This window comes from Podarcis cretensis, assembly GCF_951804945.1.
Source record: "Podarcis cretensis genome assembly, chromosome: 2".
Classification (NCBI taxonomy): Eukaryota; Metazoa; Chordata; class Lepidosauria; order Squamata; family Lacertidae; genus Podarcis; species Podarcis cretensis.
In genome coordinates, this window is record NC_137171.1 from 79,803,165 (window position 1) to 79,830,806 (window position 27,642).

At 42.5% G+C, this 27,642-nt stretch overlaps 2 protein-coding genes and 1 long non-coding RNA gene across 8 annotated transcripts in view; 2 read left to right on the forward strand and 1 right to left on the reverse strand.

Annotated features, from left to right (window-relative positions):
• The window catches only part of CFAP92 (cilia and flagella associated protein 92 (putative)), a 56,188-nt gene extending 37,059 nt beyond the window's left edge, over window positions 1-19,129 (forward strand). For 3 of the 5 annotated variants that reach the window (XM_079964962.1, XM_079964963.1, XM_079964965.1), the window contains 10 exons: window positions 466-650; window positions 1,752-2,635; window positions 6,027-6,221; window positions 7,509-7,791; window positions 9,159-9,323; window positions 9,920-10,132; window positions 12,099-12,243; window positions 14,163-14,320; window positions 15,537-15,703; window positions 16,419-16,891. In XM_079964962.1, the coding sequence (XP_079821088.1) occupies window positions 466-650; window positions 1,752-2,635; window positions 6,027-6,221; window positions 7,509-7,791; window positions 9,159-9,323; window positions 9,920-10,132; window positions 12,099-12,243; window positions 14,163-14,320; window positions 15,537-15,703; window positions 16,419-16,614 (2,591 nt within the window). In that variant the 3' untranslated portion in view covers window positions 16,615-16,891. Of the gene's footprint in view, window positions 1-465; window positions 651-1,751; window positions 2,636-6,026; window positions 6,222-7,508; window positions 7,792-9,158; window positions 9,324-9,919; window positions 10,133-12,098; window positions 12,244-14,162; window positions 14,321-15,464; window positions 15,704-16,418; window positions 16,892-18,362 lie in introns of those variants that run through there. The other 2 variants (XM_079964964.1, XM_079964966.1) reach the window with 2 other exon arrangements.
• ACAD9 (acyl-CoA dehydrogenase family member 9) overlaps window positions 17,513-27,642 on the reverse strand; it is a 28,843-nt gene continuing 18,713 nt past the window's right edge. For both annotated transcript variants that reach the window (XM_079965047.1, XM_079965048.1), the window contains exons 11-18: window positions 27,377-27,496; window positions 26,348-26,476; window positions 22,638-22,717; window positions 21,628-21,754; window positions 20,115-20,192; window positions 19,388-19,516; window positions 18,078-18,150; window positions 17,513-17,769 (exon numbers count right to left, since the gene is read on the reverse strand). In XM_079965047.1, the coding sequence (XP_079821173.1) occupies window positions 17,669-17,769; window positions 18,078-18,150; window positions 19,388-19,516; window positions 20,115-20,192; window positions 21,628-21,754; window positions 22,638-22,717; window positions 26,348-26,476; window positions 27,377-27,496 (837 nt within the window). In that variant the 3' untranslated portion in view covers window positions 17,513-17,668. The remainder of the gene's footprint in view (window positions 17,770-18,077; window positions 18,151-19,387; window positions 19,517-20,114; window positions 20,193-21,627; window positions 21,755-22,637; window positions 22,718-26,347; window positions 26,477-27,376; window positions 27,497-27,642) is intronic.
• Window positions 20,203-21,206, forward strand: LOC307209743. The gene is made up of 2 exons (XR_013835741.1): window positions 20,203-20,488; window positions 20,529-21,206. It is a non-coding gene; the product is annotated as an uncharacterized lncRNA (long non-coding RNA).

The window sequence follows — 27,642 nt, forward strand, 5'->3', positions numbered from 1 at the left end:
TTGGTGTGGTGTGGTTGCTCCACAGAATAAGCCTGAAAAAGGTAAAGGACCCCGGATGGTTAAGTCCAGTCAAAGGTGACTATGGGGTGTGGTGCTCATCTTGCTTTCAGGCCAAGGGGAGCCAGTGTTTGTCCACAAATAGCTTTCTGGGCCATGTGGCCAACATGACTAAACCGCTTCTGCTGCAACGGAAGCCAGAGCACACGGAGACGTCATTTACCTTCCTGCCAGCAGTATCTATTTATCTACTTGCACTGGTGTGCTTTTGAACTGCTAGGTTGGCAGAAGCTGGGACAGAGCAACAGGAACTCACCCGATTGCAAGTATTTGAACTGCTGACCTTCTCATCAGCCAGCCCAAGAGGCTCAGTTGTTTAATAAGCCTATTAAGCAATGACATAGAACATATTGCTTCTTTAGTACTGCTGCTATACTGATTATATAAATAATGTAATTCCACTTCCAGGACAACGCTGCGTGGTCAGTCAGCTAGGAGAGAAATCTCCTAAACTTTGGGACGCATACCTTAGCTTTTCTGTTGAAGGGACTCTGATGAGTGAGAAACAGAAACATGAATTAAATCCACTGATTATTAAGATTAATTCCGCAAGATGCTTACCAGACACCCCTGTTCCAATTAAAGTGCTACAGGTAATTCAGAGCATTCTTCTCAAGTAACTACATGTGACATTCTGGGGGAAACAGAATTGAATTCTGAAAAGCTCCTGCTTCTTACATTTGTAATTTCCCCATTTCTTATTTGCAAAACAGTTACAATCTAAAAACGACCTGAAGTGAACTTGTGGCCATATTGGATCGCTGCATTTACATAACACGTGGTGGTGGAAAACCTAGCACATTTAAGTCTCCCCATCCAGAACTCTTGTTTGCACTTTTTATATACACATAGAATCATTGCGGGAGCATGTTTGCCCACTCACCTCAAGGCAGGCCCTTCCCTGAATATGCAAGTTCAGGCAGTGGACTGGGGAAACAGAAGAGTGAGGGCCACCACTCTCACCTTCCTGCTGCCACTGCCATTGACCACCAGGTTGTTGTTGCTGCTTCCAAATTGCCTATCCCTGACAACAATCTGCCTTGGATTATGCTACATGGCTGGGACAGCCCTACCACTAGGCAGAATGAGGTGGGTGCCTCAGGCAGAACTGATTTGGGCAACATAAAAAGACAGCAAATTGATGATTTGTTATTGCGCTTCTCCTGCCCTGAGTACCAAAATAGTTTTCATCAGCCTTGGGTACCCATGATAGGGTGGGGTGGGTCATTTGCTGCTTGGCCTTGGCAATGGCGTAGACGGGGGCCATGGCCCCGGCACACAGAGGGGGTGTGAACCAGGCGCCTCCAGCATGGCCTGGCCTGGCCTGGCGCTCCTCTCCACCCACCCAGGGCTGTGCCGGCCGACTCCCCCCTGTGTGGGTGGGCAGGCAGCTTAGTGCAACCCCACTTAGCTTTGGTGGGGCTAGGTTGCTCCATCATTGTCGGTGGTGAGGGCTGGGATGGCGCCCCCTATCTGCCCCTGCCTGCCCTGGGCACCGGCAACTGGTGCTATGCTGCTGTGTCTTGGGCAGCAAAATGTACTGAGCTAGCCTAAACTGACCTCAATCAAAGGTGCATTTTTTTTCCATACTTGATTAATTTTACTGAAAGAAGGTGTATATATATTTTCTGAGAGATAAAGGAGACCAAAACAGCCCCCTCCCACCTTCCTTCTCTGCTCTTTCCTTTTGATAGCGTTCATGCCTTCCTATTTACTGCAAATACAAATTCCATAATATGGAGCCACATCGAACGCAAGACCGGGATCATGGTTCTCATGTCTTCTTTAAAGATACCAACGTGATTCTTGCAGGAACAATAAGACGTGACGAACTGAATGAGTATCTAAGAGGGCCACCCTTGGAAATCGAGGTTCACGATCGGGACAAAAAATGGCAAGATGTCGATGTAAAGCCTTCCTTGTTTGGAGAGGAGCCAGGAGACCGCAGGCTCAGCCATTTGAGCTCGGTCACTTCGAAATACGTGGCCCAGAATCCCATGAAAGGCATGGAGGAAGTGTGGCACCCATATGGGGTAGCCAAAATCCGCTTGGCTGAACTACTGCTAGGTGAAAAGGCCTTGAATTTTTGTGCTCCAATTCACAACTGCTCCGTTCAGGACACGAGTGCCACTCGGAAGGCTAAGGCTGCTGACGGCTCTCCGGTGGCCCAGATGCCAGTGGGGCATTATGTGTGCTCAGGGGCCTTTCTTAAAGTAAGAGTTGAAATAGCTGTACCGTTAACTCCTGAAGAAGAAGCAGAGGACACTAAAGATGATTATTGCCCCTATGGCTGCATCATCTATGTTTTCGACTTTAAAAACACTTCTCTCATAGGTTACTTGCTGCAGGAGATTACAAAAATCAACGCAGAGGCTCTAGAACTGGATTCGTACCCCCTACGCATCATTCATAAATCTCTTAATGCATTAAAACTGAATAACAGGATGACTTACGATGAGATTTCTCAGCTGGACGTTCTTACTGGGTTTCATATTCTGGACGGATCCATTCACCTTCTTATCGTGGAAGGCTTAAAGAACAAAGCCCTTAAGAGGTTATGGAATAAGCGAATAGACAGGTAACCAGAAACGTTTTGCAATTAAAGCCTATTTTCCTCTGCTGTGATCTTTCTACAAAGGTGATTTGTCAGACTCAACCTCATATTTTTAATAACTGTTTTGTATATAGAGAAACATTTGTTTATTTGCTTCTTTTTTCTTACAATGTGCTTCTGGTCTGCAGTGATCAGACGAGCATGTTTGTCATGAGTGATGCTCTAAATCTGCAGTATTTAGCAACCATCTTCCTAACCCTGCTCTACTAATTCACGTAGGGATAGAAGACGGGACTTTCAGGATCTGTTCAAGGATGCTTTCAAAATTGAAAGTTAGCCCAAAATTTCAGCAGCAAGATTTTGGGGTACTTTGGTTGTTTCACTGTGTTTTAATAAAAATGCACCAGTCAATTATGAAAATAATGAGACAGGTCTAATGCAGTACAGTGGTGCCTCGCAAGACGAAATTAATCCGTTCCGTGAGGCTCTTCGTATAGCGGTTTTTTCGTCTTGCGAAGCAAGCCCATTGACAGCTTAGCAGATTAGCGGTATTAGCGGTTTAGCGGCTTTTAGCGGATCAGCTGATAAGCGGCTTAGGGCTTAGGAAAAGGGGGGGAAAAGGGAAAAAACCCCGCAGGAACTCGCAAGACATTTTCGTCTTGCGAAGCAAGCCCATAGGGAAATTCGTTTTGCGAAGCACCTCCAAAACGGAAAACCCTTTCGTCTAGCGGGTTTTCCGTCTTGCGAGGCGTTCGTCTTGCGGGGCACCACTGTACTTGTTTTTCCTCATTCCCATTTTGCCCATTAGAAGTTTGCTAGTGCAATGCTGTCTTGGCACTGAAGAGGCGCACACCTTATGTCTGATGTTGAGCTGCAGTTCCTGCTTCCTAGGGAGAAAGTACGGTAGATTAGATGGTAATTTATGCAGTTAGCAGTTGCTGTGGATATCTTTTTAAAGTAAATAGCAGGTGGTGTGTGTGTTTGTAGGAAGGCATTAACTCTTTCCCCTCATGGCAGAGTTCTTGCATGCCTCCTATTTTGCACTGAAAGAATTCCCTTTCATACTAATGGAATGAATCTTTCTTTCTTTCTTTCTAAATAAAAATAAAAAATCTGCTTGCCACAATAATATAAAAGAATCTGATAAAAACAACTTTAAAAACAAGAATGCATAACAATTGCCACAACCCGAGTTTCAATGGCTAGGAAAGGCTGGGGTGAACAGGAACATTTTTAGCAAGCACTGAAAGTATACGTCGATAGTGTTTGCCTTATTTCAGAGGCAAGGCTGTTCCATTAAACAGCGTCCTCCAAGTTGCTGCAAGATGGACTTCAACAGGTTGCAGCAACCTGGGGCATATGTCTGATGTAAATTGCAGGTGCAGGGGACTTGATGTGACCTGGGACCACACTGCGGGGCAAATAATTAACTCCCCTCAGCTGCCAGGGGGATTCTGATCTGCACCAGGTCTTTCTCCTTACTTTTAAAATGCCAACCATGCAGTTTCTAACGGTATCTCATCTAGTTTGGCCCTTAAGGGCTTTACGGCCAGTTGAGCTGTTTGTAATCAAACTGTTTCCTTTAATGTTAATTTTGTTTTATAACTGTATTTACAGTAATGTACTGGTTTATTTCTCTTTCACTTCCAACAATCTTTCCTAAACCAAATAATCGGAGTTTACAGACAATACTAAGACGTTGTGGAGCACTTTTAATTTCATTCTTCCTTGCTAGCGTCATAATGTACAAATGTTAACATGTTACAGTGCCAGTCACTTTTAAAGGAGTCACCTGACGGAATGCAAGATGGAGGAAAAGAATTTAGAAGGCTGAGACTGTGTGAAAGTCATTTCATGCACTTGGAGGCAGAATGAGAACAGGTTTCATTATCAAAGGGCTCATATGTTAATTCGGGGGTCAGCAAACTTTTTCAGCAGAGGGCCGGTCCACTGTCCCTCAGACCTTGTGGGGGGGCCGGACTGTTTTTTGTGGGGGGGGGGGATGAACCAATTCCTATGCCCCACAAATAACCCAGAGATGCATTTTAAATAAAAGCACACATTCTACTCGTGTAAAAACACGCTGATTCCCGGACCATCCGCGGGCCGGATTTAGAAGACAGTTGGGCCGGATCTGGACCCCGGGCCATTGTTTACCTACCCATGTGTTAATTTATGCTTGTTGCTTCAGGCTGGTTTTGGAGTTTTTCAGAGCGCTACAAGCTGCATCCTAGAAAATCCCCAGAAATACAGGTGGGAGTGCTAAGGATGCCTTTTGGATTAGTAGCACATGGCCCCTCCTCCAAACATTTTTCCTTCCTTTGTCTGTGGATGAACGAGTGCCTTTCCACATAAAGGAACATAGGAAGCTGCCTGATACTGAATCAAGCCATTGGTTCTTCTGGTTCAGTATTGCCCTCCCTGGCTTGCAGTGACTTTCCAGACTTTCAGACCTGGAGATGCCAGATATTGTATACCTCACTAGCTGTTTTTCAGAAAGGGCTAGGTCTTAGAGAAGTGTGCACTGACAAAATAAATCGAAGCCCTTTTGTAGTCTGGTGTCGTCAGTCTCACATCTCCTTTGAAACTCATGGGACTACAGATGCCGCTGCAAATTAGGAAAGCGGGAAATAGAGCAAACAGGTTCCCCACCCCATGAGATTTCTATACAGCACAGGACTAGCGCTATCAAAACAGCGAAGCAGGAGTCACTCAAGTTTTTCCAGAAGTCAGCATCTGTGTATATGCCAAGCATAACCTGAATTGAATAAGAAAATGTTTAGGACTGCCTTTTGACATGGAGCTTGGTAGTTCAATCCTACAGAGATGGGTGTTCCATTGAGTTCAGTGAGACTTACTCCAAATGATTCTTCTATAGGTTTGCAACTAAAGTACTATTAAAATTAACACATAGGAAAGATAGGAATTAAGATCATTGTGAGACTGGCTAATTTGACCCTACTGGTGATATGGTAGGGTCATCTTTCCAGGACTGGGATATGTTCTTGGAGCAGTATTCATGAATTTTTAAAAAAACTTTTGCTTGACTCAAGATGTGCTTGATTCAAGTTAGCACTTTTAAGGTTTTGTTTTGTTTTTTAAATACAAGTTCTCATAAACACCATCTTAGGCATTCCTTTTATCTCTCCCATAGGAGGAAATGCCTCCTTTAAAATGATTCTTATTGCAATGCATGCATGCATCTAAAAACAATGCAAGTTTTCTTGGAATAGTTGCTGTTGATATGATACCTGCTTCTCTTCTTTATCATACAGGGTTTTAATCTGAGCTTTATAATACTTAAAAGTCAAAAACCCTTGACTAACTAAGAAAGGGGAAAGGGGCTATGAAATGTCAGGAAACACAAGATTATGAAGTATTTGGTCAATGCTGTCCTATTCCTTCTCTCTTACAGGTTGCGTGAATCTAAAATTGGAAGATTACAAATATTCTATAACTCACACTTCTCTTTTCATCAGCGCCTGTATGTAGACCTCGAAGCCATCCTTCTTCATATCCGTCTCTGCAAGCCACTATCTAATATTGTGAATCAGCCTTTGTTATATATCAGGGATATGGTTCCCCTTCCGTGTTTTGAAGCTCTGATCAGGTTTGATTGTTCTTGGATTTCTGACTTACTGTTCTATATATATTTAGAGTTTGGTGTATATACCTTTGTTGGTTGTGGAGGAGAGGAGGAACCTCCACCAGAACCTTTGGAGAGAATTTTCATAGCACTTTTGATTATCTTTTCCTATCTCATCTTAGCTGAAGAGAAGGTAACATGTAGAGGGTGTGTGTGAAATCATCTGATTCTCTGTAGTCTCATCACACTATGCTGCCTTAATAATTGGTTTCGGCTCAGTTTTGAGATCCTTTCCTCTGGCAATGTGCTTCATCATTTCCTTTCAGGGTATGTTTAGGAAGTCATCTGAATATGCAAATGGGGGAAGAGCAGATGTACAGGGCCTGACCCCAATGTTGGGCCCATAGCAGATACCCTTGAGTCCCCAAGCTTCCCTGTGTTGCTTGGAGAAGGATTGCAGGGGGCTTCTACTTCCATTCATTCCCTTGAACTAGGTACTTCACTTAATCAGGGCTCCTACTGTATTGGGGTCCCTGATCACATGTTGAGTGTAAGGAAATCGAGAAAGATTTCTCCAAATTGGGTGAACTGGCCTTAAAATGGCATATGTGGTCCAGTGTAAACAGCTGTAAAGCAATGCACAAGTCCACTTACATCTTAATAGGACCTGAACTGGCCGTGACTGACTAGGAAAGGATTCTTGAGTTCATGATGGATGTTAACCCATTGTTGATCTGTATTAGGGATCACGAGGAAAGGGATTGAGGGGGAAAAACCTTCCAATAACATGGTGCCATTATACAAGTCTGTGGTGCAACTATGCTTGGAATACTGTGTGTTGTTTTTTAATTATTTTATTTATTTATTTATTTATTTATTTATTTATTTATTTATTTATTTATTTATTTATTTTATTCCATTGTGAGATCTGCCCATTTATTCTTACTCTCTGCTTCTTGTTGTTTAGATGATTACTGATCCATAAGAGGACCTCCTACTTCATGTCTTCTAAGCATACTCATGAATGTTGTTTTTTGGGGTGGGTGGGTGTTACTGTCTTGTCGTTTTTTATTTTTATTATGTATTTTGTGGTTTTATATCTTGATTTTATTCTGTGAACCTCCCTGATACCCCAGGGGATAGGGTGGTATATAAATTCAGTAAATCATCATCATCATCATCATCATCATCATCATTGGAGAGGGAGTCTATCAAAAGCTTTTTGAAAGCCAAGTACACAGTGTCTGCCGGGTCACGCTTGCTCACATGCTTATGTGTTTTCTTGTTCTCTCTCTCTGCCTTGTTCTTCAGGCTTGATTCTATCTGCCGCAGTATGAGGTTAAGAGATGTGGTCCATCACGATCTCTTGCCATCTGCAGAAATGATCACAGTGTTGAGCCAAGAGTTTGGGATCCCATTGAAAAGGGATGACTTGTTCATCCAGCAACACCCAGAGATCTCAGGGATGTTTGATATTTCACCAAAGTATTCGTATGTGAGAAAATATAGGCATTTCCCTCTAGATAACCACAACGAAGAGTACCTACTTAGAAAAAGGGAAATGGAAAGTCAGACACCAGAAGACTTTATCCAGGTGTGTGTGCTACAGCAATGAAAGGTTGTCTTAAGACAGGAAAGGGGAAACAGTAGCCCTCCACATGCTGTCGGACTACAGCTCCCATCAGCCCTAGCTAGCGTGGCCAAGGATGAGGGGAGCTGTAGTCCAGCAATATCTGGAGTGCTACAGATTGCCTATTCCTATCTAAAGAGATTGTTCAGATAATGTATATGTCTCACAAAGTGCCTTCTTTATGGAGTTGTGATATTATAGCATGCACATGAGGGGTTTTTAGTTTGAAAGCGAGAAAATGCTCAAATTCCCCACCCTGCCGCATTTATTTTTGGTGCAAGCTCCTGATGCTTCTCACAGTTTGCTCATGTGAAGAGGCCTTCTGTCGTCCTGTGATTCACATATACACATATCAGGGGTGGGGAATCTTCAGCCATCCATTTTTTGTTGGTCTCCCAACTTCCATCAGCCACAGCCAGCATAGTCAGTGGTCTGGGGCAATGGGACAGCCAGCAGGCTCTCCATCTCTGCATTGTTCCCTGTCAGAAATCATAAGCTGGTTAAAGTCCCTGTGAATCGAGTGGGACTCACACCTTAGGAACAGCAGCCCAGGTCACTGGCATAGAGGATTTATTTATTTAGCAAATTTAACAAGGAAAAAGAACAAAATGGATACAAGGATCTCCCGCCCCCCCCCCCCCCCCCCAGAAAGGAGAAGTTGTTATTTGGACTTGTGTGAGCACTATGCTAGTAAAAAGCCAGCTCATAAGGGAAGGAGCCCTTTGTGGATCCTGACACCTTTAGGGCAACAAAGACTAAGCAAGTAGCTGGGTTTTAGAGCCTCTGTGAAAGATGCGCAGGTGATGGTCTTTAGTGCCCCATATGTTTTCTTAAAGTTCCAAGTATTTACTTCTAAAATATGAACGTTATTACAGTGACTAAATTAGCTTGGTTGATAGTGGAAAATAGGAAGCTGAATGTCTCCAAAGAAAAGTGGTTGGCAACTGGCAGCAAGGATAGGACAACATTGGACCCCACAGCTAGAGCTCCAACTCCATTTACATCTTCGCCTTCAGTTATGTGCTGCCTGGTGACTGTTTAGAGCAGCCTTTCTCAACCTTGGGTCCCCGGCTGTTGCTGGGCTACAACTCCCATCATCCCTAGCTAGCAGGACTGGTGGTCAGGGGTGAAAGGATTCATGGTTGAGAAAGGCTGGTTTAGAAGATCTGACAGTGGGCTGAGTTACTGTGGGGACAGCTTACTGATTTGACTTACCTGCCAGTCCAGCTACCGACTTTTTCCATGGCAGAAGTCCTGTGTCTATTTTCAAAAGTACATTTCTTTTTCTCTAACAAGACCAGAATAATTACATGTGTTAACTTTTCTTTCAGTCTAATATTGAGAATATACATCTGCTCAGCAAGATGGTGAAAAAGGAAGGCAGCAAAATCATCAGGGCTTTCCCTTCTGATGGCAAGTCCATCTTTAATTACAGTTGTCAGACGTTAAATTCTGCAGAAATTGCAAAGAAGCTGCTTCGTCAAGAGATGGCAGAGGTGAGATTAGTACATCCCATTTTGGATTTCTGCTAGAGTAAAAGATTGATCTAATGATTTCTGGTATGTCTGGTTAAATTTTGGAATTTTATTTTTTTCTAGGAATTTTGTGAAGATTTGGGAGTCCAGTGGTTCAGATTCATAGTGTTTTGTGTGTATGTGCGTGTGTATATGTGTAAGACATGAGGGATGCAATCCCTTAAAATGGAAAAAGGTGGAATTCTGGAGTATTTTTAATTTTTATATATATAGAGAGAGAGAGGGATAAAAAATACTCCAGAATTTCACCTTTTTGCATTTTAAGGGAGTGCATCCCTCATGCCTTACTTGGAGGGCCGGATTTTTGTCGTTGAATTCATAATAATATTGCTTTATCTTCTGAAGTGAATTTAAGTATCTGGGATTTCTAGACATCTAAGTTTCTTAAGTGTTTTCTGTACATTCTAAATCCAACCCAATTATCTTTGCTGTGTTAGGAACATGTACAGAATTTTGTTGTAAAGTTCAGGCTTTGCTCTTTTTAGCAAAACTTGTTTCTCTGTGGAGAAACACAGAGGATGAGAGTTCTTTCTGAGAGAAACATTTGTCTTTCTTAGAATCCAGGCAACAGGTTTGCTTACAATCATGAATATCTGTCAGCCATGTTTGACCCAGTAGATGAAGACAGCGAACTAAAGGAGTCCATGCACCAATCGGAGATGATGTGGCTCTCGCCAGGAGGGTTTGTGTATCCCGGATATAAGAGCAGCATGGAATCCAACCGGCATCCTCGTAAGCCTGACGAAGCACGAGTGAGGGAGCTGCGTGAGGTAATGGCGGATTTTAAATTCCTGCCACATCTGTAATCTACTCCGTGTGGCATTTAATCTTCACAACAACCCTGTGAGGAAGATTTAAGAGACAGGGTCTTCTTGCAGGCCATCCAGTGAGTTTTGTGGCAAAAGCAAATTTGACACTCGTCTCTCTGATCAAGGCCCAGTATTCACTCTCCACTACCATACATCTTCCTCCTCCTCCTCCTCCTCCTCCTCCTCCTCCTTATCAGGGTCCCTTCCAGCTCTACCATCCTATGATTCTGTGATCATTTAGGCACAAGGCAGACAACATGTTGTGTGTCCTTGAACAGTGTGAACTTACTGTTTTTATTCTCCCAGGTATATGCTGTGTTTTAAACAGTACTGCTGTGTTTATTGGTAGATCTACACCACAACCCTGTGCATGTTTACTTTGAAGCAAGCCCCTGCTGTGTTTAATGGTGTTTACACCCAGATACACCTAGCAGTTCGAAAGCACCCCCGGGTGCAAGTAGATAAATAGGGACCGCTTACTAGCGGGAAGGTAAACGGCGTTCTGTGTGCTGCGCTGGCTCGCCAGATGCAGCTTGTCACGCTGGCCACGTGACCCGGAAGTGTCTCCGGACAGCGCTGGCTCCCGGCCTCTAGAGTGAGATGAGCGCACAACCCTAGAGTCTGGCAAGACTGGCCCGAACGGGCAGGGGTACCTTTACCTTTACCTTACACCCAGATAAGTATGTGCAGGATTGCACCCTTAAGATCTTTTTTTATTTTGTGACTTTTTGGTGCAGTCCTGTGGTCCTGCAAGGTTGTCCAAGGGACTATAGCATTTTGTAGATTCTCCCTCTCCACAGGCAGAGAGAGAGCAAGAGAGGTCTGCCCCTGGAATCTCATCCAGCCACAATAGAAAGGTCGGCTGCCATCACTTCTTTACCATTAGGTCTCTACCGGCAGAGAGGGCAAAAATTGGGGTAATCAGTAGGTTAGCTGTGTACCAGAGGTAAAAGGGAGACTTGGTTTTGGATCTGCTGAATCCATATCCCTCCTGTACCTTCAACACTCCCAGAACGGAGGGAGATAACCAGCAGAAGAATAAACACTACAGACCACTAAAGATGAAACAGAGAGCCAAAGAATAAAAGATGCTGGCAAAAAGCTTCTCCACAGAGCTCTGGATTTGGCATAGTGCTTCTGGCCCAGATCCAGTAGAATTGCTCTGCCCATTTTTATTCTAAGCTGGTTTGAAGACTTTTATATAGTGGAAAGGCAGGTTAGAAAACAGCTTTGGTTGTTTGGTTGTGAAAAGAAACTGCACATGCATTTCTGCATCCTGCTGGTAGCTTGTGAGAAGATCCCATGAGTATATTCGTGAAATTAAGATTTTTTTTGCCTAGTCATGCATCTTCTAATCTTAGGTCGAGTAATTAAAATTTATCCTTGCTGATTAATCAGCTAAAGCATGTATTCAGTAGTGTTATCTACCACTGAAACTGACTGGGATCCACTGTTAAAACTGTATTTTACATTAATGTAACCCTTGGACCGAAAGGTGGGTAATAAATTTAAAGAACAACAGCAGCTGTGATAATCAAATAGGTGGGTTTTTGGTGTGTGTTTTTAAAAGACACCATTTGCTTTGACTAGCTGTCACCCATGCTATTTTGCAAACTGCTTTGGAAAGTCCCCTCAGGTTCAAAAGACATTTGCCATCTGGCATGGGGACCTGCTGTTTGAGAAACAAGATCAACTAATAGATCACAGGCTGTCTTGAGATGTTATCTCAGCATACAAAATATTAGTATCTGTGCTGGCTTTCTTTTTTTTCATCTTAAGGAAATTGCTTAACGGAAGTTACGTTTGTCCTCCGTTAATATGGTATATTTGACATGTTCATATATTGCTGTGTGATTTGAAGTTTATACTGTGCTGGAAGTTTCAGGAAGACAGCTTTTGTGCTAAAAGATTTGCAATGTTCATTTAGACATGGCAGGAGCACGTGAAAGCCAGTGACATGACGACAATTCCGGACCGGGACAGATGGCCTTGGGACAAGAGACATGCAGATTTTGAGCTTTACAAAAAGAACCCTCCATGTGCCCATGTGCTTCTTGATACTCAGAGAGAAGGTAGATGCTAGCTTCCATACCTTTCCTTGGAGTGGCTTTAGCTCCTTTAAGAAGTGGTGCATCTCTGCAAGTACACATTCAGTATATAGAAATACTGTCCAGGTTCGAAAGAGCTATTTTGGCGTGCAGTCAGTTGCTTTTACATCTTATCCAGCATCTCAAAAAGTGTGTGTTAACACAAGGCACATGTTTGAGCTAATGGTGTTGATGCAAAATGCCCATTTCTACTACGCAGTTACGGGAGGTCCTAGCCATTGTTTGTCAGGTAATCCAGGTTCCCTTTACATAATTGAGAGCAGTGGTGCAGGATGTCATCCTACAGCAGCTGTTATGTGTAAAAATAACAATTTTGTGGGAATGGCCTGCAGAGATTACTGCACCCCACAACTGCAAGCTTTTAAATGCTACAGCAGCTCCCAGAGAAGGCTGTCATGCATGAGGATCTTTGTTGTTGTTGAATGTGTTGTGATGGAGGTGGGGAAATGTCACCAATGACTTAAGCAACAGGCTTTTCTCCTGGAGAGGCTGGCTAACCTTTTTATTGAACCTGCAAAGGTTGTATTTTCTGTGGTTGCACAGGCAGAGAGGGAGGGAAATAGTTGCAACAGTCCTACAGTAAAAAGGACTGCAACCTTCAATATGCAAACCAAGCTTCTTACTGTTAGGGCTTCCTGGAGTGTATTTGTCTGAACAAATGCAATTGATGATTTTGGCAGTAAGCCTTTGAGCTAATGAAAATTTAGGAGAGCCTCCCAAAAAATACGGACAGCGGTACAGAAATGAGTTTAAAAAGATTTCTGTAGTAAGTTTTAGCTTTAAATCTCACAGTAGGGAAGACTTGTATGACGTTACAATTTGTAAGTAGTTTCCATGCATTTTGTATCTCACTGCAGTTGGGACAGACCTCTTTTTTTGACCCTGCCACTAACCAAATCATTCCAAAACAAATTACATCCAATCGATTCCAAGTTCTTTTTAAGGATTTGGTTTTTTTTAAATCGGTGGGACATGGGTGGCGCTGTGGGTTAAACCTCAGAGCCTAGGACTTGTTCGAATCCCATTGCTCGGTCCCAGCTCCTGCCCACCTAGCAGTTCGAAAGCACGTCAAAATGCAAGTAGATAAATAGGTACTGCTCTGGCGGGAAGGTAAACGGTGTTTCCATGCACTGCTCTGGTTCGCCAGAAGTGGTGCCTTCTGTTTCAGTGTATCTGAAGAAGTGTGCATGCACACGAAAGCTCATACCAAGAACTAACTTAGTTGGTCTTTAAGGTGCTACTGGAAGGAATTTTTTTATTTTGTTTCGCCAGAAGTGGCTTAGTCCTGCTGGCCACATGACCCGGAAGCTGTACGCCGGCTCCCTCCACCAATAAAGTGAGATGAGCGCCGCAACCCCAGAGTCGGTCACGACTGGACCTAATCGTCAGGGGTCCCTTTACCTTTTTTAAATCACGGAGACTCTATTGCTATAATCCACAAGGAACCAGAGCCTTCACTTTTGCAGAGATAAAAGATGAATCCCAGCGCCCAGACCTCAATCTCACCTACCTTCTCTGCTCTTTTCAGAGCGATCCGGGCGGCAAGAGAGATCACTAATGGCACAGCCAGATCCCCCTGCACCTGAAATTAACACTTTCAGGTTTTTTGAGGTCCACAGCGCCTTTGTGTGACCTTGTTTTCTCTACAAAGCTCTGGCTTTCCCCGGAGGGCTCAACCTGCACTCCTTTGTGGTCCATGGGCAGAACGGAAGTCCCTAATCATGTAATCTAAAGAATCTACGCTTATGATTTGGAGATGCATTACCAGAACGGATGAGGCAAAAGTTGTTAACAGCTAGTAATTAGAAGCGGATTAAGGATCTAAATCTGTCATAATATAGTTCTGTTTTATCATTTTTCAATGACATGTTTCTGAACAAAAGAGCCTCCAAAAGAGATACGATGCAACACTGGATTGAAAGTTCATCGATGCTGCCCATCGACAGAGCTCACTGCAAGTGGACCCAAAGCCAGCTGCCAGCTAGCCCGGCTCCAGGGACTCCTGAAAGATGCACCGGCCAAGCTGTCCCTAAGAATGCTGGTAACATTGACTTTTTAGAAATCCTAAACCCGGTAGTCCTAAAGGGGTCAGCTTTCCTACCAAAGTCATGGGGAACCGCCAGTTTGCACACCTAGTTAGACCTGGCATGGCTCCCAACTTGGCTGTCAAGGATTGGTTTCCCCAAACCGCACACATCATCAAACGCGTTGGCAGGTCTGGAACAAATAAAAATGCTGCTGCTAGCGCACAATCTGGTACCATAAGGTGTGCTTCTACCTGTGCATTGGCAAGGGAGGCTTGATGTCGCTGCCCATCAGCTGATAGGCAGTGAGAGCAAGCAGGTTGGGAACAGCTGGGCCATTGAGGGGAAGATGTTGGCACAGCAGAAAGGAGGTTTAAGTCAACCCCTGTCAGCTGAAGGGCAGTAACTTCAAGCCCCACTTGGGCTTGCCACAGTATGAAGGAAAATGGGTCACCGGATGGTGTGACATTTGGTGATTGGCCCCATCCACCTGTATAATGGCCCAAAGGTTTGAGAACCCAGGATCTGGCCAGCAAGCTGGATCCAGTCCATACCCTTGTTGTAGCACATATGTAGTTCACATTAAGGTGATATGCTTTGCATCCCCCCCCCATCATCAACATATTTGCTAAGGCATCAATGTATTTGCCAGATTCATACTTGGTTTAGCTTAGAATAAAAACCTCACAGGTAATTAGGACATCTCTCCAAAAATGTAATCACTACAGATAACCAGTGATATGAGAAAGAAAGATCTGCATGGGGTTAGTTGGAAGTCACTTTTTTTTCTTTTTTCTAATTTTCTTCTTTTTTATTTTTCTTTTTTAGGAGAATATGTTTATATTTTTATTGTAGTTTATGTTATGATTATATCCTTGTATTTTTGCTTTTGTATCCCCCCCCATTTTGGTATTAATTTAATTTAGTTTAATTAATGCTTGTTTGTACGATGCATAAGTATATAAAAAAGACCACACACACACACACACACACACATATATATATATATACTTGCTGTTACTCTTTGAATATACTTCAAAGACATACCAGTCCTGAATTTATTCATTTCAGTGCTGTTTCAGGTCACTGTACCAGCTTATGGACACGACCTTGCAGTGTCTTCAATGCAGCTTTGATCTGAATTGTATTTCTGATTCCTAGTGTTGGGAACGCACACATGGAGCTGTATATTTAGAAGCAATGTTCTGAAACCTGCTATTCCTGTTCCACTAGCCTACCCCAGTTGCTGGAATGGCAGACCAAATGGAAGAGAACAGGATCTGCAAAGGATTTGTTCCTGGCGCTGACCCACTCCTCAGCCTGAAGAGGAATGACAATATAATTCCATGCTATGACAGGCAACATGATACATTTAAAACGCTGAAGGGAGAAGATTTCAGGTAAGTCATCTAGCTGCTGTACCACACTCTGGCATGGCAAGATGATGTTACAGGTAGTTTACTGGCACGTGTACTTAGGATGTATGTACAGCAAAGGTAAAGATCCTGTAGCCCACCAGGTATTACTATGCTACAATTTCTGGCCATGTCCATGCGGCCAATAACATGGGAAGCCCCACAGGTTTCCCAGCCCTGTTGTGCAGGATTGCAGATCGAATCATAGAAAGACATTAGCCATCGGAAATTACTGCAGAAATTCTGAACTGTCATCCAGAGTTTTCTTTTTAGCTTTGGACAGAGTAAGCTGGGGTAGCTAATGTGTTGCTCTCCAGATGTTGTTAAATTCCAACTCCTGCCACCCCAGCAAGCATGGTCAGCAGTGAAGGATGATGGGAGATGTAGTTCAGCAGCTGGCGGGCCAGAGGTCTCTCATCCCTGGAGTTGGTTATGCATTCTGAGAGCCAAATAACCCAGATAACTCCACCTTGCTAAAAACATGTGTAAATTAAGTTAATATATTGGAAGCGTAGGAGAGTGAGCTTTAATCTGTTACAGTGACATTTCTCTTTCAGTAGGGTCAGGCCATGATTTTATGCATATTTTGTACCATGAATGTCTAAAGAAAAACGTAGCACATAAATATGAAAGCACAGCAATGTAGCTACTCTTAAGCATAAATTTTCACCCGTTTTTAAAAGTCTATTCTGTTTTGCAGATTGATTTGTCGTAAGCGTTCATTTCGGTACAGAGGGCCGCCTCTGCAGAAATTGGTCTTTAAGGAAGAAATCCAAATAGCAGAGGATACACAGGCTGCAGGTAATGAGGGGGAATTAAGCACTGATTACAGTGTGGTACACAAACCAGTGATCTTTTTCATGTGTCTTGCTAAGGAATTTAGTAGGCTAAAGTAGTGATAGTCACACTGCTTTTTTTCTGTGTGCAACGCTGAAGTTAATTTGAAGAAGAGCTAGGGTACAGAGATAGCATTAAACTTTAGCACTTGGAAATAGTGCTATAGGAATCAAAATAATTGATCTGTCTGGTGAGACTGAAGTCAGTTGTTTGACACAAAGCATTACCTTTCAAAGTAATCTAGGGGGGAAAGATTACTCATAATGAGGCAGTGCGAGTTCTTATTTTGCGTTTTCAGTTCCTCCAGAGCTATTTCTATGCTTGGCTTACCACAGCAAAATTAGAGCCAGTGTGGTGTAGTGGTTAAGAGCGGTGGACTTGTAACCTGGGGAACCACGTTCGCGTCTCCGCTCCTCCACATGCAGCTGCTGGGTGACCTTGGGCCAGTCACACTTCTTTGAAGTCTCTCAGCCTCACTCACCTCACAGAGTGTTTGTTGTGGGGGAGGAAGGGAAAGGAGATTGTTAGCCGCTTTGAGACTCCTTAAAGGGAGTGAAAGGCGGGATATCAAATCCAAAATTTACGCTGTAGCGTCGGAGGTCCGATTTGCTGTGCTAAGGTGTCCCTCTGCCTGTGAGAAGCACCCAAATGATGGGTGCAAACTGTTCTTGGGCACTTCAACTGGCCACTGGCACAAATGGCAGGGCCTTCTACTGAATCTTTGAGCCTTAATTGTAGGGAAACAGAAAGCCCTCTGGTTAAGGGTAGAAACCTCGTTTTGCTATTACAGCCTCATTTTCATTTATCTCTAACTGGATAAAGGGCATTATAGCAAGTATTATGCAGCATAGGGTTTCTAAAATGAAATATAAGACGAGAAAGTAGGTTGATCGTGGACTTCTCCTTAAGCCATATGCCTGGATTTTGTCTTGGGATTTTCACGTGCATTCAGGTACATAAAATCAAAGAGGTTTTATTTTATAAAAGCAACACATCTGTTGAGGAAAATAATATGGTTTGTTAGCAAGGTGCCAGTCGCACGTTCTGCCCCAAAGTTCACTTGCACCGCAGAGCATCTTGCTCCACAGCAGGTCGGTCACCATTTCCCAGCTTTCAAAATGTTCTTTCCAGTGGATGGGAACAGATATATGCTCTCTTTTCCAGCACCTGCTTTGCCACTTTTTTAATGCTGTCATCCATGTTTTCAGGAGCATCTAGGAATAATGGAAACGGAAGTAACAATTCCTTTAGCATCACATCTAAATGAGAGCAACAGACTTTTTAAGATCCAAGACACTAAACACAAGCTGTTGAGCTACCAGCAGCATCTGCCACATTATCACTAATTATAGGAACAAGCAAACCATGGGACTATCGAGGCTTGCCTTGGCATCTAGATTCTTAGCACAAGCTGAAGCTGTAGCCTATGAACAAACTGTGGCAGGACTACTGACTGGGTTTCCTGTGCCTTTGCTAAAGCAAGTTTTTATTTGGTAACATTTGATTCGAGTGCAACACTTACTTTTTTCTAATTCTGCCAGAGCATAATTATTCTGGAAGCCAGCTTCAGTGCAGAAAATGTTTGTAAGCAGCACCTAGGAAGTCAGTTAAATTATTAGCAAATTGGAAAATAGGCCTGTCTTTAAAATAGGCCACTGGAAATAGACCACTGGAATTCAACTATCGTTTATTTCAGTATTATAAATTCATGGAAATAAAAACCACCCAGCTTCTGTTCTACATACTTACTCAGCAAAAGACTAAGTAGAAGTTAATAATCCTTTCTCCTCCCTCTGTTTTTTCACAGTAACAGTGGCCCCAGAGCTGAATGGCTGAAGTTAACAAAAGGGACTTTTCTACCATTGGCACCAGAATAGCTGGAACCTGACCATGATTGCAGACTTTCTAAAGAACCTCCTTTAACATTTTACAGTTGTAGCATAAACAGCTTTATACTATACAAAACTTGTTTGATACCTGGCTGTTGTGAAATATGTTGCAATACACACGGCCCAGCAGTTTACAGTGTGTACCTAGGTACTTACATTGGCAGGGTGGTTCAGACTAGAAGGCTAACAACATTCTATCTCCCAGCTGCATCCAGTAGGCTTGGGCGATGTACTGATGAGGGCCAGGGTGAAATGGCAGCTTCAACCAGCAGTATACTGCAAGTGAAACCACTTCTGAGCCTGGTGGCAGGAACAGGCAGCCCCAGCCTTGAGATTGGGTGAAGGGTGCTTAAAATCAGACAGGAGTCAAGAGGGAAAATCGGCTGCCCTAAAAGGAAAGGACTGTGGCGATGCAAAGCAGAGAGGCGCCCCCCTCTCCTAACGGTCTGTGTTGCACCCCCTCTGTTTCAACATTGCAATGTATCGCCATGTTTGGCTGGTGATACATTACAAAGTTGAAAAGCTGACATTGCTTAGCCCTAGCACCCAGAACACTTAGAAACAGGGCATGCTAGTAAAACCTGCCTTATTTGTCCTCACCCTTTGACACAACACAGTGGATGTACCCAATAGCTTTGAAATGGACATTTCATCAGAGTACATTTAACGGTTTCTAAAAAGCCAATGGCATCACCATGCCCGGAGCACAAGAATAGAAATAATCTGGTAAGGGTTTTCCAGGTTCCTTTTGACACAAAATACATTTTCATACATAAGAAACTATACAATTGCAAGTCCAAATATCCCTTGTCAGAATCCAAAAGTATCATAATACTCTCAAAAGCAATTCTGTTTTCCCCCTTCTTGACCAGTCTGCTTAAAACTGATTTTAATTCATGATTACAACATTAATTAAAATTGCATAAAACCTCTAGGTACTCACCTCATGATCATGATTGCGCAAACCAATACTGATTGATCGGCTAGCTCTGGAAAGAACTGCTGTCATTGCATAGAGATTGATGAGGATGTCTGCTACCCTTTTGAGAACCATCTGCTCATCCACAATAGTCTAATGCCAAACAAAGAACACACAAATAGTTTAGTGATTTATCCTGAACTGCCTGATCAATCTAAAACATGTTTCAACAGATGAAGACTGCTGCCCTTAGTTGGCAGCATTCACACATGTACTAAAACAGTTTTCCAAACTCTTGTGTGTCACGATTTACGCGAATGCGCCCCATGCTCCTCCCGGGTTTGGAAAGGGGTTAGTTTAACCTGGTTTGCTAGTAAAACTGAATTACTGTGTCACAAAGTGATGCATGTCTAAAAAGTGTGTCACCAACATGAAAAGTTTGGAAAGCTCTGTACTAAATCAAAGCATTTGACTGTGTCTTTTTATTTAGACAGTCTCAGAACCTGCAGAGTGTCTTTCAGGTTGCTGGGGGAAGAAAAGATACTCACAGTGCATTTCATCTGCTTCTACATGATCTTTAAATATTTATCTTCCCTGACAGCTCCTCAGTATACATCTTGAAGACAATTTCTAGACTAGGAATGAGTTTGGTTTCAAACACTCACTTTGATTAGGCTCTAAGGAAGGATGTGCAGAGAAGAAAGAAAGAAAACAACTTTGGTTTAATTATCCATTAGAAAGTTCTAGCTACCTTGCCAAATCTTCTCAACAAGCCTTCTACAGCGACACCAAAATAATATATATTTTGTTCAAGTTTCTTGGCACTTTCCTGCAAAGAAAAAATATATAGGGCTCTACATGTTTAGACTTGTCAATTCTGCACAAACAATTCATTAATCTCTCCCTCTATGTATAAATAATATATGCACACACAGTCTTTAAATGTGTTGCAACCGTGGAGCCAGCTGGTAGTCCTTGAGGAACTGGGTTTCACTTTGGAGCTCCCAGTTGCCAAGTCCAACAAATGACTTTGTAATTTATCCCAGATTACATTATATACTAAAATTCACACAGTAGATGGGCAGTCAAGTTCAGTCCTAAATATTCAGATTCCACCTGATACAGGTTTAATGAATTAGCGCCATGACTGAACTAATTCAGGGAGACTGAACAAAACAAAAATGCCCACACTGTGCTTTATGGTGATTTTCTAAAAGAGAAAAAAGTAGAGAACACAAACAAAAATAGGCGTTAGATAATGAATTTGGCATTCTTTGGAAGGAAGACAAACGCAAAGTGTCAAAGCCTTTTCCAAGAGGCAGTTCTTCGTATTATTTAACTGGCACTGAAGATGCATGTACACACACTTGTACGTACAGGTTCAACAACTGGGAGAGTCGGCAAGGCAAGCATTTCACATGTGCATTATCAGCTTTAGAATTGCAGCCAGTTCAGCACTAATTTCTGGAACCCTTGAGCCGTATCCAAGGGAAAGTCCATTTATACAACATTGGATACTTCCCCTTGTACCCTTTCCCAATCACAGCATTTGAAAGATCCAAATTGTTTTCCATACTAAGTCCCATGCCGTTACAGATTATAGTGTGCATAATAAGGATTAGTGCATACTGCGTCAGAAGCAAGCGTGACCAAGGCAACGGGCATTGCAAGGTACAGTTTAACAGAGCAACCTAAATGGCATTCCACTTGGGTTCTTACAAGGCTTGCTTCAGGTTTTCCTTAAGGCATGAAATCCAAAAAGTTTTGTTTTGGTTTAGTGAATATTGATACTTTAAAAATTTAAGCAGTTATTTGGGCTACATGAATAAAACTCAAAAAAGGACCGCAGTGTAAAATTTCTCTAGGTGTAGGTATACAATCCCACACAAATGCAGTATTGTGAGCATTACAGTGCAGCTCTCACTAGCATTTCTGAGAGCAGTTGTGTGTGATGAGTCATAACTCTCTGGTAGTCCACACATTTTTCATGCAGAAGATTCCAGGATCAGCTTTCTGCACATGCATGTACAGCTGGTAAAGAGTGTTGTGTGAAACCCTAAAGAACCAGTCAACATACTCTGTACTGAGCTCAATGGATCAGTAGTCCGACATTGTACAAGGTTGTTTCCTATGTTTCTACACGGAAAGCATTTGACACTGGACCAGGACCAAGAAGCCTAAAGAAACCCCACTTTTATAATGCAACACAAGCAAATTTTCCAACCATGGCTGAAAGTGTTACAGCATCTGCACCGAGTACTTACCTCTAGGCTAGGATGCACCACTCCACCTTGACCAACTAATCCTAAGTCTACTGTTCGGCCCATGCTGTCACGGAACTTGTTCACAAACACGTTCAATGCCAGACCTACGTTTCCTTTCTTGATTTCCCTGTGAGATTAGATACATAGGTTGCATTGGTACTAGGCCATTTATCCAATATCACTTCATTCCCCAACAAGTCAACTCCCCATCTGCTCCAGAGACAGTAGCTGAACTTCTAAATATTTACCCCCTAAAAATTATGCTTTTTTTCTTTGTAATTTTCTGATGCTGTGTACTACAGGGAGTGGAAAGAGCTACATTAACAGCTACCAATGATGTGATTAGTGACTGCCATCAAAGTATGACCAACAACCTGAAAGACTGCAGAATAACTAACTTGCCTTGATTTTAAATGTAGCTTGCATACTCCTCCCCCCCATTGAAATGAATGGAGTTCACAGAGCAGCAGTGATTAATTGACCAGTAGGTACAAACACCAATTCGGAAGTGTTTTTAATAAAGTTTAAGTAGGTATCATCACCACATAGTAAATGAGAGATGAGAAGATACTAAAATAACCTCAGTGTTTCGGTTTTTAAAAGCACAGTTAAGATCTACACAATATACAGTGGTACCTCGGGTTACATACGCTTCAGGTTACAGACTCCGCTAACCTAGAAATAGTACCTCGGGTTAAGAACTTTGCTTCAGGATGAGAACAGAAATCGTGCTCTGGTGGCGCGGTGGCAGCGGGAGGCCCCATTAGCTAAAGTGGTGCTTCAGGTTAAGAACAGTTTCAGGCTAAAAAAGACCTCCGGAACAAATTAAGTACCCAAGGTACCACTGTATCAGCATTTTAAAGAAAGAAATGCCTTATTTCTGCTCATGTTGAAACTTTCAAGAAAATTTCATCTTGCTATCCCCTTTCTATGCTGTTCCCCTTTACAACTTTTCAATCTGTATTCAGTAATCATTTATCAAAAATGGCTATTTCCAAAAAAGCACATACTTTATTTTCTCAGTTAAGATCTTGCCGGCATACTGCATGCCTGTCAAAGCAATATACATTCGCAGAACTTCATTTGTTCCCTGAAACAGAAAAAAAAAAGATTCTTTTAGGCTACTTAAACATGGATTTGCCAGACAGATACCTTTCTTTTTTTCTATATGCAAGTGTAAGTTTCCTATCAAAGCTTAAGGTGGAGGCATATTTATTTTATCTTCAAGAATGAAAATTCCATTGTCATTTAAAATTCTGGGAATCTCTCTATAGCTGCACTATTAATTCACCTGAAAGCTTTAGTAAAGTCATCATCCACCAGCCCCAAAATTTTAAAGACTACAGGAGGGACATAGGGCTGGAAAGGTTTGCACCTTGCACACCCAATAAAGGGCTCTACACCAATACCAATGTACACACATAGAGTACTTTCATGTGAAGAAGGTTCCTGACTGAACCAAAATCTCTGCATGCTCTGGTATGTGTGTATGGCCACTTCTCCCGCACACCAAATGCATGAACAGCAGAGTGCGTATATGTTGGATACATCAGGAATCGGGCTAGCTTGCACAGCACTGCAAACTCCTCCCGCAACACACATTCTGTAAGCCTTTGCACCTCGTACGTAGTAACAGAAATAGCCTTAATAGCACCACACCAGGTCCTTGAGGTTTCCTAGCCACACTGACCAGTATTAAGCTGAGGTGGGGAAACACCTTTCAGCTCCTGAACATTAGCTGAATGCCATTTGATGTAATGGCCTTAGTAAAGTTTACAAACTAGTTACAACAAATGCCCAAAACTATTTAGCAAACAAGATGAAAACTGTAGTTTTGAAAAGTTTCAAGAACAGGCTCCTCTCTCAGTCATGCGTATCGTGAATTGCAATTTACATGCAGAAAAGTGAACCTGAAGTGTTACACCGCTCTCTTTGGAGGCTGAAAGAAAAATCCGACATCTGCACAGCTGAAAGCAAAGCACCTACATTTTAGAAGTGCTTGATTTTAAAAGATAAAAAAATGCTGATGGACTAAGACTAGTCGCTGCGCTTTTAAGCAGGTGCTGCTTAGCAATTAAGGCTTTCAGAATGAACAGATGGCTAAACAACAAGCTAATTAAAATCACTGCATACATTGACTGGGGATGCTAAATTAAATGCATGAATGTTGCATACTTCGTTTTAATTATAATCACCATTCTTTATGGATCACTCTTCGGCAGCAAGTGGAGCTTACTGGCATTCGGAACTAGATAAGTGAATGGCAAAAAATGACCTTTTAAAGTGGATCATCAACAAGAGGAGAATCTGCAGGCTCACCTTACTGCTGTAGCAGAGAGTAGAGAATGAGCCAAGGTGCTAGCCGTCTCCCAATCAGAATGTATTATCAATGTACTTTACAGCATTCTTTCACCTTATTTAATGAAAAATATTTCTATGTAAACCAGTATAGTCTTATATCTAGGTCCACTACTGGAGGAAGGTTTTGAGTTGGGGGACACATGGTTTTGTCCTGGGCCTGATGCCCTTCAACATTTTTATCAATAACTTTGATAAAGGACTGGAAGGAATCAAATTTGCAGGTGACAAACTGGGAGAAAAACTGAAACACTTTAGAAGACAGGGATAAAATTCAAAACCATCATGATAGAAAGGATAACTAGGTCAAGACTAACAAAATGAAATCCAGTGGAGTCCCTCAAAGCTTGGTATTGGGACCTGTGCTTTTCCACTTGTTCATAAACGATCAAGTGTTAGAGGTGAGCAGTGAGAGGGTCAAGCTTGCTGATGATACTCAACAATTTGGGGTGGTTAAAAAAAAAAAAAAGGATCGTGAAGAGCTTCAAAAGATCCTCTCCAAACTGACTGAATAGGTGGTAAAACGGCAAATGCAATTCAATGTAAACAAATGCAAAGTGATGAAAGTGAGGGCAAAAAATTATCAATTTCTTAATCTTAAAACACTCATGGGATTTGAATGAGCAGTGACCGCCCAGAAATGAGACCCTGGGGTCACAGTGGATAGCTCAATCAAGATATTGGCCCAGTGTGTACAGCAGGTGTGAAAAAGGCACCTTCCATTCCATAAAACTGCCGACATCATAATGCCATTATGCAAATCTATGGTGCAACTGCATTTAGAATACTTTGTACAATTCTAGTCACCTCACCTAAAAGGGATATTGCTTAGTTGAAAAAGGCAACCAAAATGATACAGGGGATGGAGCAATTTCCCTTTGAGGAAAGTCTGTAGCATATGGGAATTATTTAGTTCAGATAACAGCTAAGAGGTAACATGATCAAAATTCATAAAATCATTCATGGCATGGAGAAAGTGGTGGATAGAGAAACGTTTTTGCCCCACAAGAGGCAGAAAAACAACAACTTCTGGCCATTGGGTGTGGCATAGTGCTCATCTTCCATGCCAGCGGTAGCCAACATGGTGCCCTCCATGTTGGGACTATAATTCCCATAATCCCTGACCACCGACCATGCTGCTTGGGGTTGACGTGAGCTGCAGTCACACAACAGTGGGAGGGCTACCCCCTACTTTACGCTATTCATTCTGTTATCTACTTATCTAAATGAATCTGTAAAAAGCAAACACATTTTAAAGAGAAATTTCCCTTGGCAGGCTTACTTATATTTGTTCTGACAAGCAAGGCAGAATGTTTCCAAAGTGACCAGGTCAGCCTAGATGACTGGAGGGAAATGCACAGACACCAATTCAAAATGTGAGGCACATCAACGCCAAATAGCGTGCTCCGACTGCTGTGCACAGCAAGCACTGGTTTAAGTCTCTCACATAAGCACACACACAATTGTTCCATTGCCACACTACGCATGGCCAGTGAGGTGGACCGGTCTCACACACACTACTTGCTAGGACAAGTCCCCTTATTTTTATTTTACATTTTTAAAAGCTGGATAATACTGCAGTTGCCATAGCAGCCATGAAGGTTCAGACTAAAAGCCCACCTAGTCCAGCTACAGGAAGCCTCCAAGCAAGATTATTGCATGATCATGTAATGGGATTTCTTTTCTGTTGTGTGTTCATTATTTCTGGTATGTGTTGACAGTCCCCTTCATAGAGCAGCACCCCAATTCGTTTGTACTGCAGTATCGGTCCAGCATTTTTGCACTTTGCTACAGGACAAGTTCAACAAATGTATAAAATTTACCCAGCCAAGACTGACATTTCCAATGTAATGGACTACAGTCGCACCTTGGATCCCTTGGTACTCGGACGCTTTGGCTCCCAAACGGTGCAAGCCCAGAAGTGAGTGTTCTTTGGAACCCGAACGGGGCTTCCGATTGGCTGCAGAAACTTCCTGCAGCCAATCAGAAGCCGCGCTTTGGTTTCCAAATGTTTTGGTAGTCGAATGGACTTCCGGAACGCATTCTGTTTGACTTCCAAGGTACAACTGTATTCTATTTATTGCAATCAGTATAAAAAATAATAATGTGCCATTAAACAGATTTTAAAAACAGTTACTTCTAACATTAATGCATATAGAATAGGAATATCCTCCTTTCCACATTTATCTAAAATATATCACTAGGCAGTCCACATATCATAAAGGTAGTGATGCAAAGAACTGTGACTATTTGAGGCAATGCTTCAAAGCCACTCAGATGGCCCTCAGAATGCCATCTACTTGTCCCTGGTTTTATATTAGTGGTTTGAGATTGCATGCAACATAGAAGAACTCAAATTTACCTCGAAAATCAGAAGTATCCTGCTATCCCGGAGATAGCGTTCATACGGAAAATCTTTCATGTAGCCGAGACCTCCAAGAATTTGTAAAGCTTCACTCACACAAACCCATGCGCCTTCAGAACTAAATACCTGCCAACAACCATTGAAATTATTAAATGATGTTATTTTATTTCTAAACTTGGCAATATAAAAAGCCAGTTCATTGGTCGACCTCAACAGCTGTCACACTGTAGCGTGACCAAGAAATGACGCCCAAGCTGGAGCTATGGAAAAGCGTTAGCGCCAATGTCATGTTCTCTGGAAGAAAATGTAAATACCTTATACCACCCAGTTTTGAGCCCATAAAAAGGGTAGGGACCTGCAGCAAAATGTTCAGGGTTCCAGCTAGCATGCCACGCCTTCTTTCCAGAACACTCAGTTGTATCACCTGCCACAACTGCTTTCTACCACCACCCTGCCCCAATACACACATAATGGTATTTCATGTCAAGAGAGCATGCTCAACCCTCAATGATCTTTTTTGGTTTCCCTCAAGTCTGCCTGTACCATCTGTGCATGGATGGTTCTGTTTTGCATACATAAGGAGCAGCACTTGGAAGTACCAAGTTTGCTACTAGCACATATAATACCTCTCTCTCATAAGAGACACTGAAATCAGCCCAGAGACTGAACATATGCACACAGAATTGCCTTCTTGATGGGTGGCTTTCTACTTCCATCAGTGCCTCTCCCCCTGGGACATTTGAAATTCCTGATCTCACACTTTTGCTTCACTGAGCTATCTTCAAAGAGATCTGCCATTCAAGAGTGATTTAATATAATTTGTATTGAACTGCCATGCAATTAACTAGATCAGGCTCACAATGAAGATGGAGAAAGGTTGCATATGAACATCCACATGGCTTCCACAATCTGAGGATCTCAGTAACCTATTTTTCTTTGAACATTAATAAATGCTTATATCCCACCCTTCCTCCCAAAGGAGCCCTAATACCCATAGCTTTAACTCAGCATTCCAGTAAAGCTTACTTTCACAATGGCTGCTTCAACTGAGCAGTCTGGGACCCCTGGCCTGTCCATCATTCCTGCAGTGAGGTAGGCCATGCTTTCCATCACATATGCTTTCCGAGCCATCAGGGCAAATTTTTCCTGAAAGAAAGGGCAACAAAGACATGTTGTTCATACTTACATATCACAGAGAAAGGGAAACTACAAATATGCAACAGTGCAATCAAGAAGGTTAATCATCATTTAGTCCCGTTTAATACATTTGGCAACTGGCACATTATTCTTTC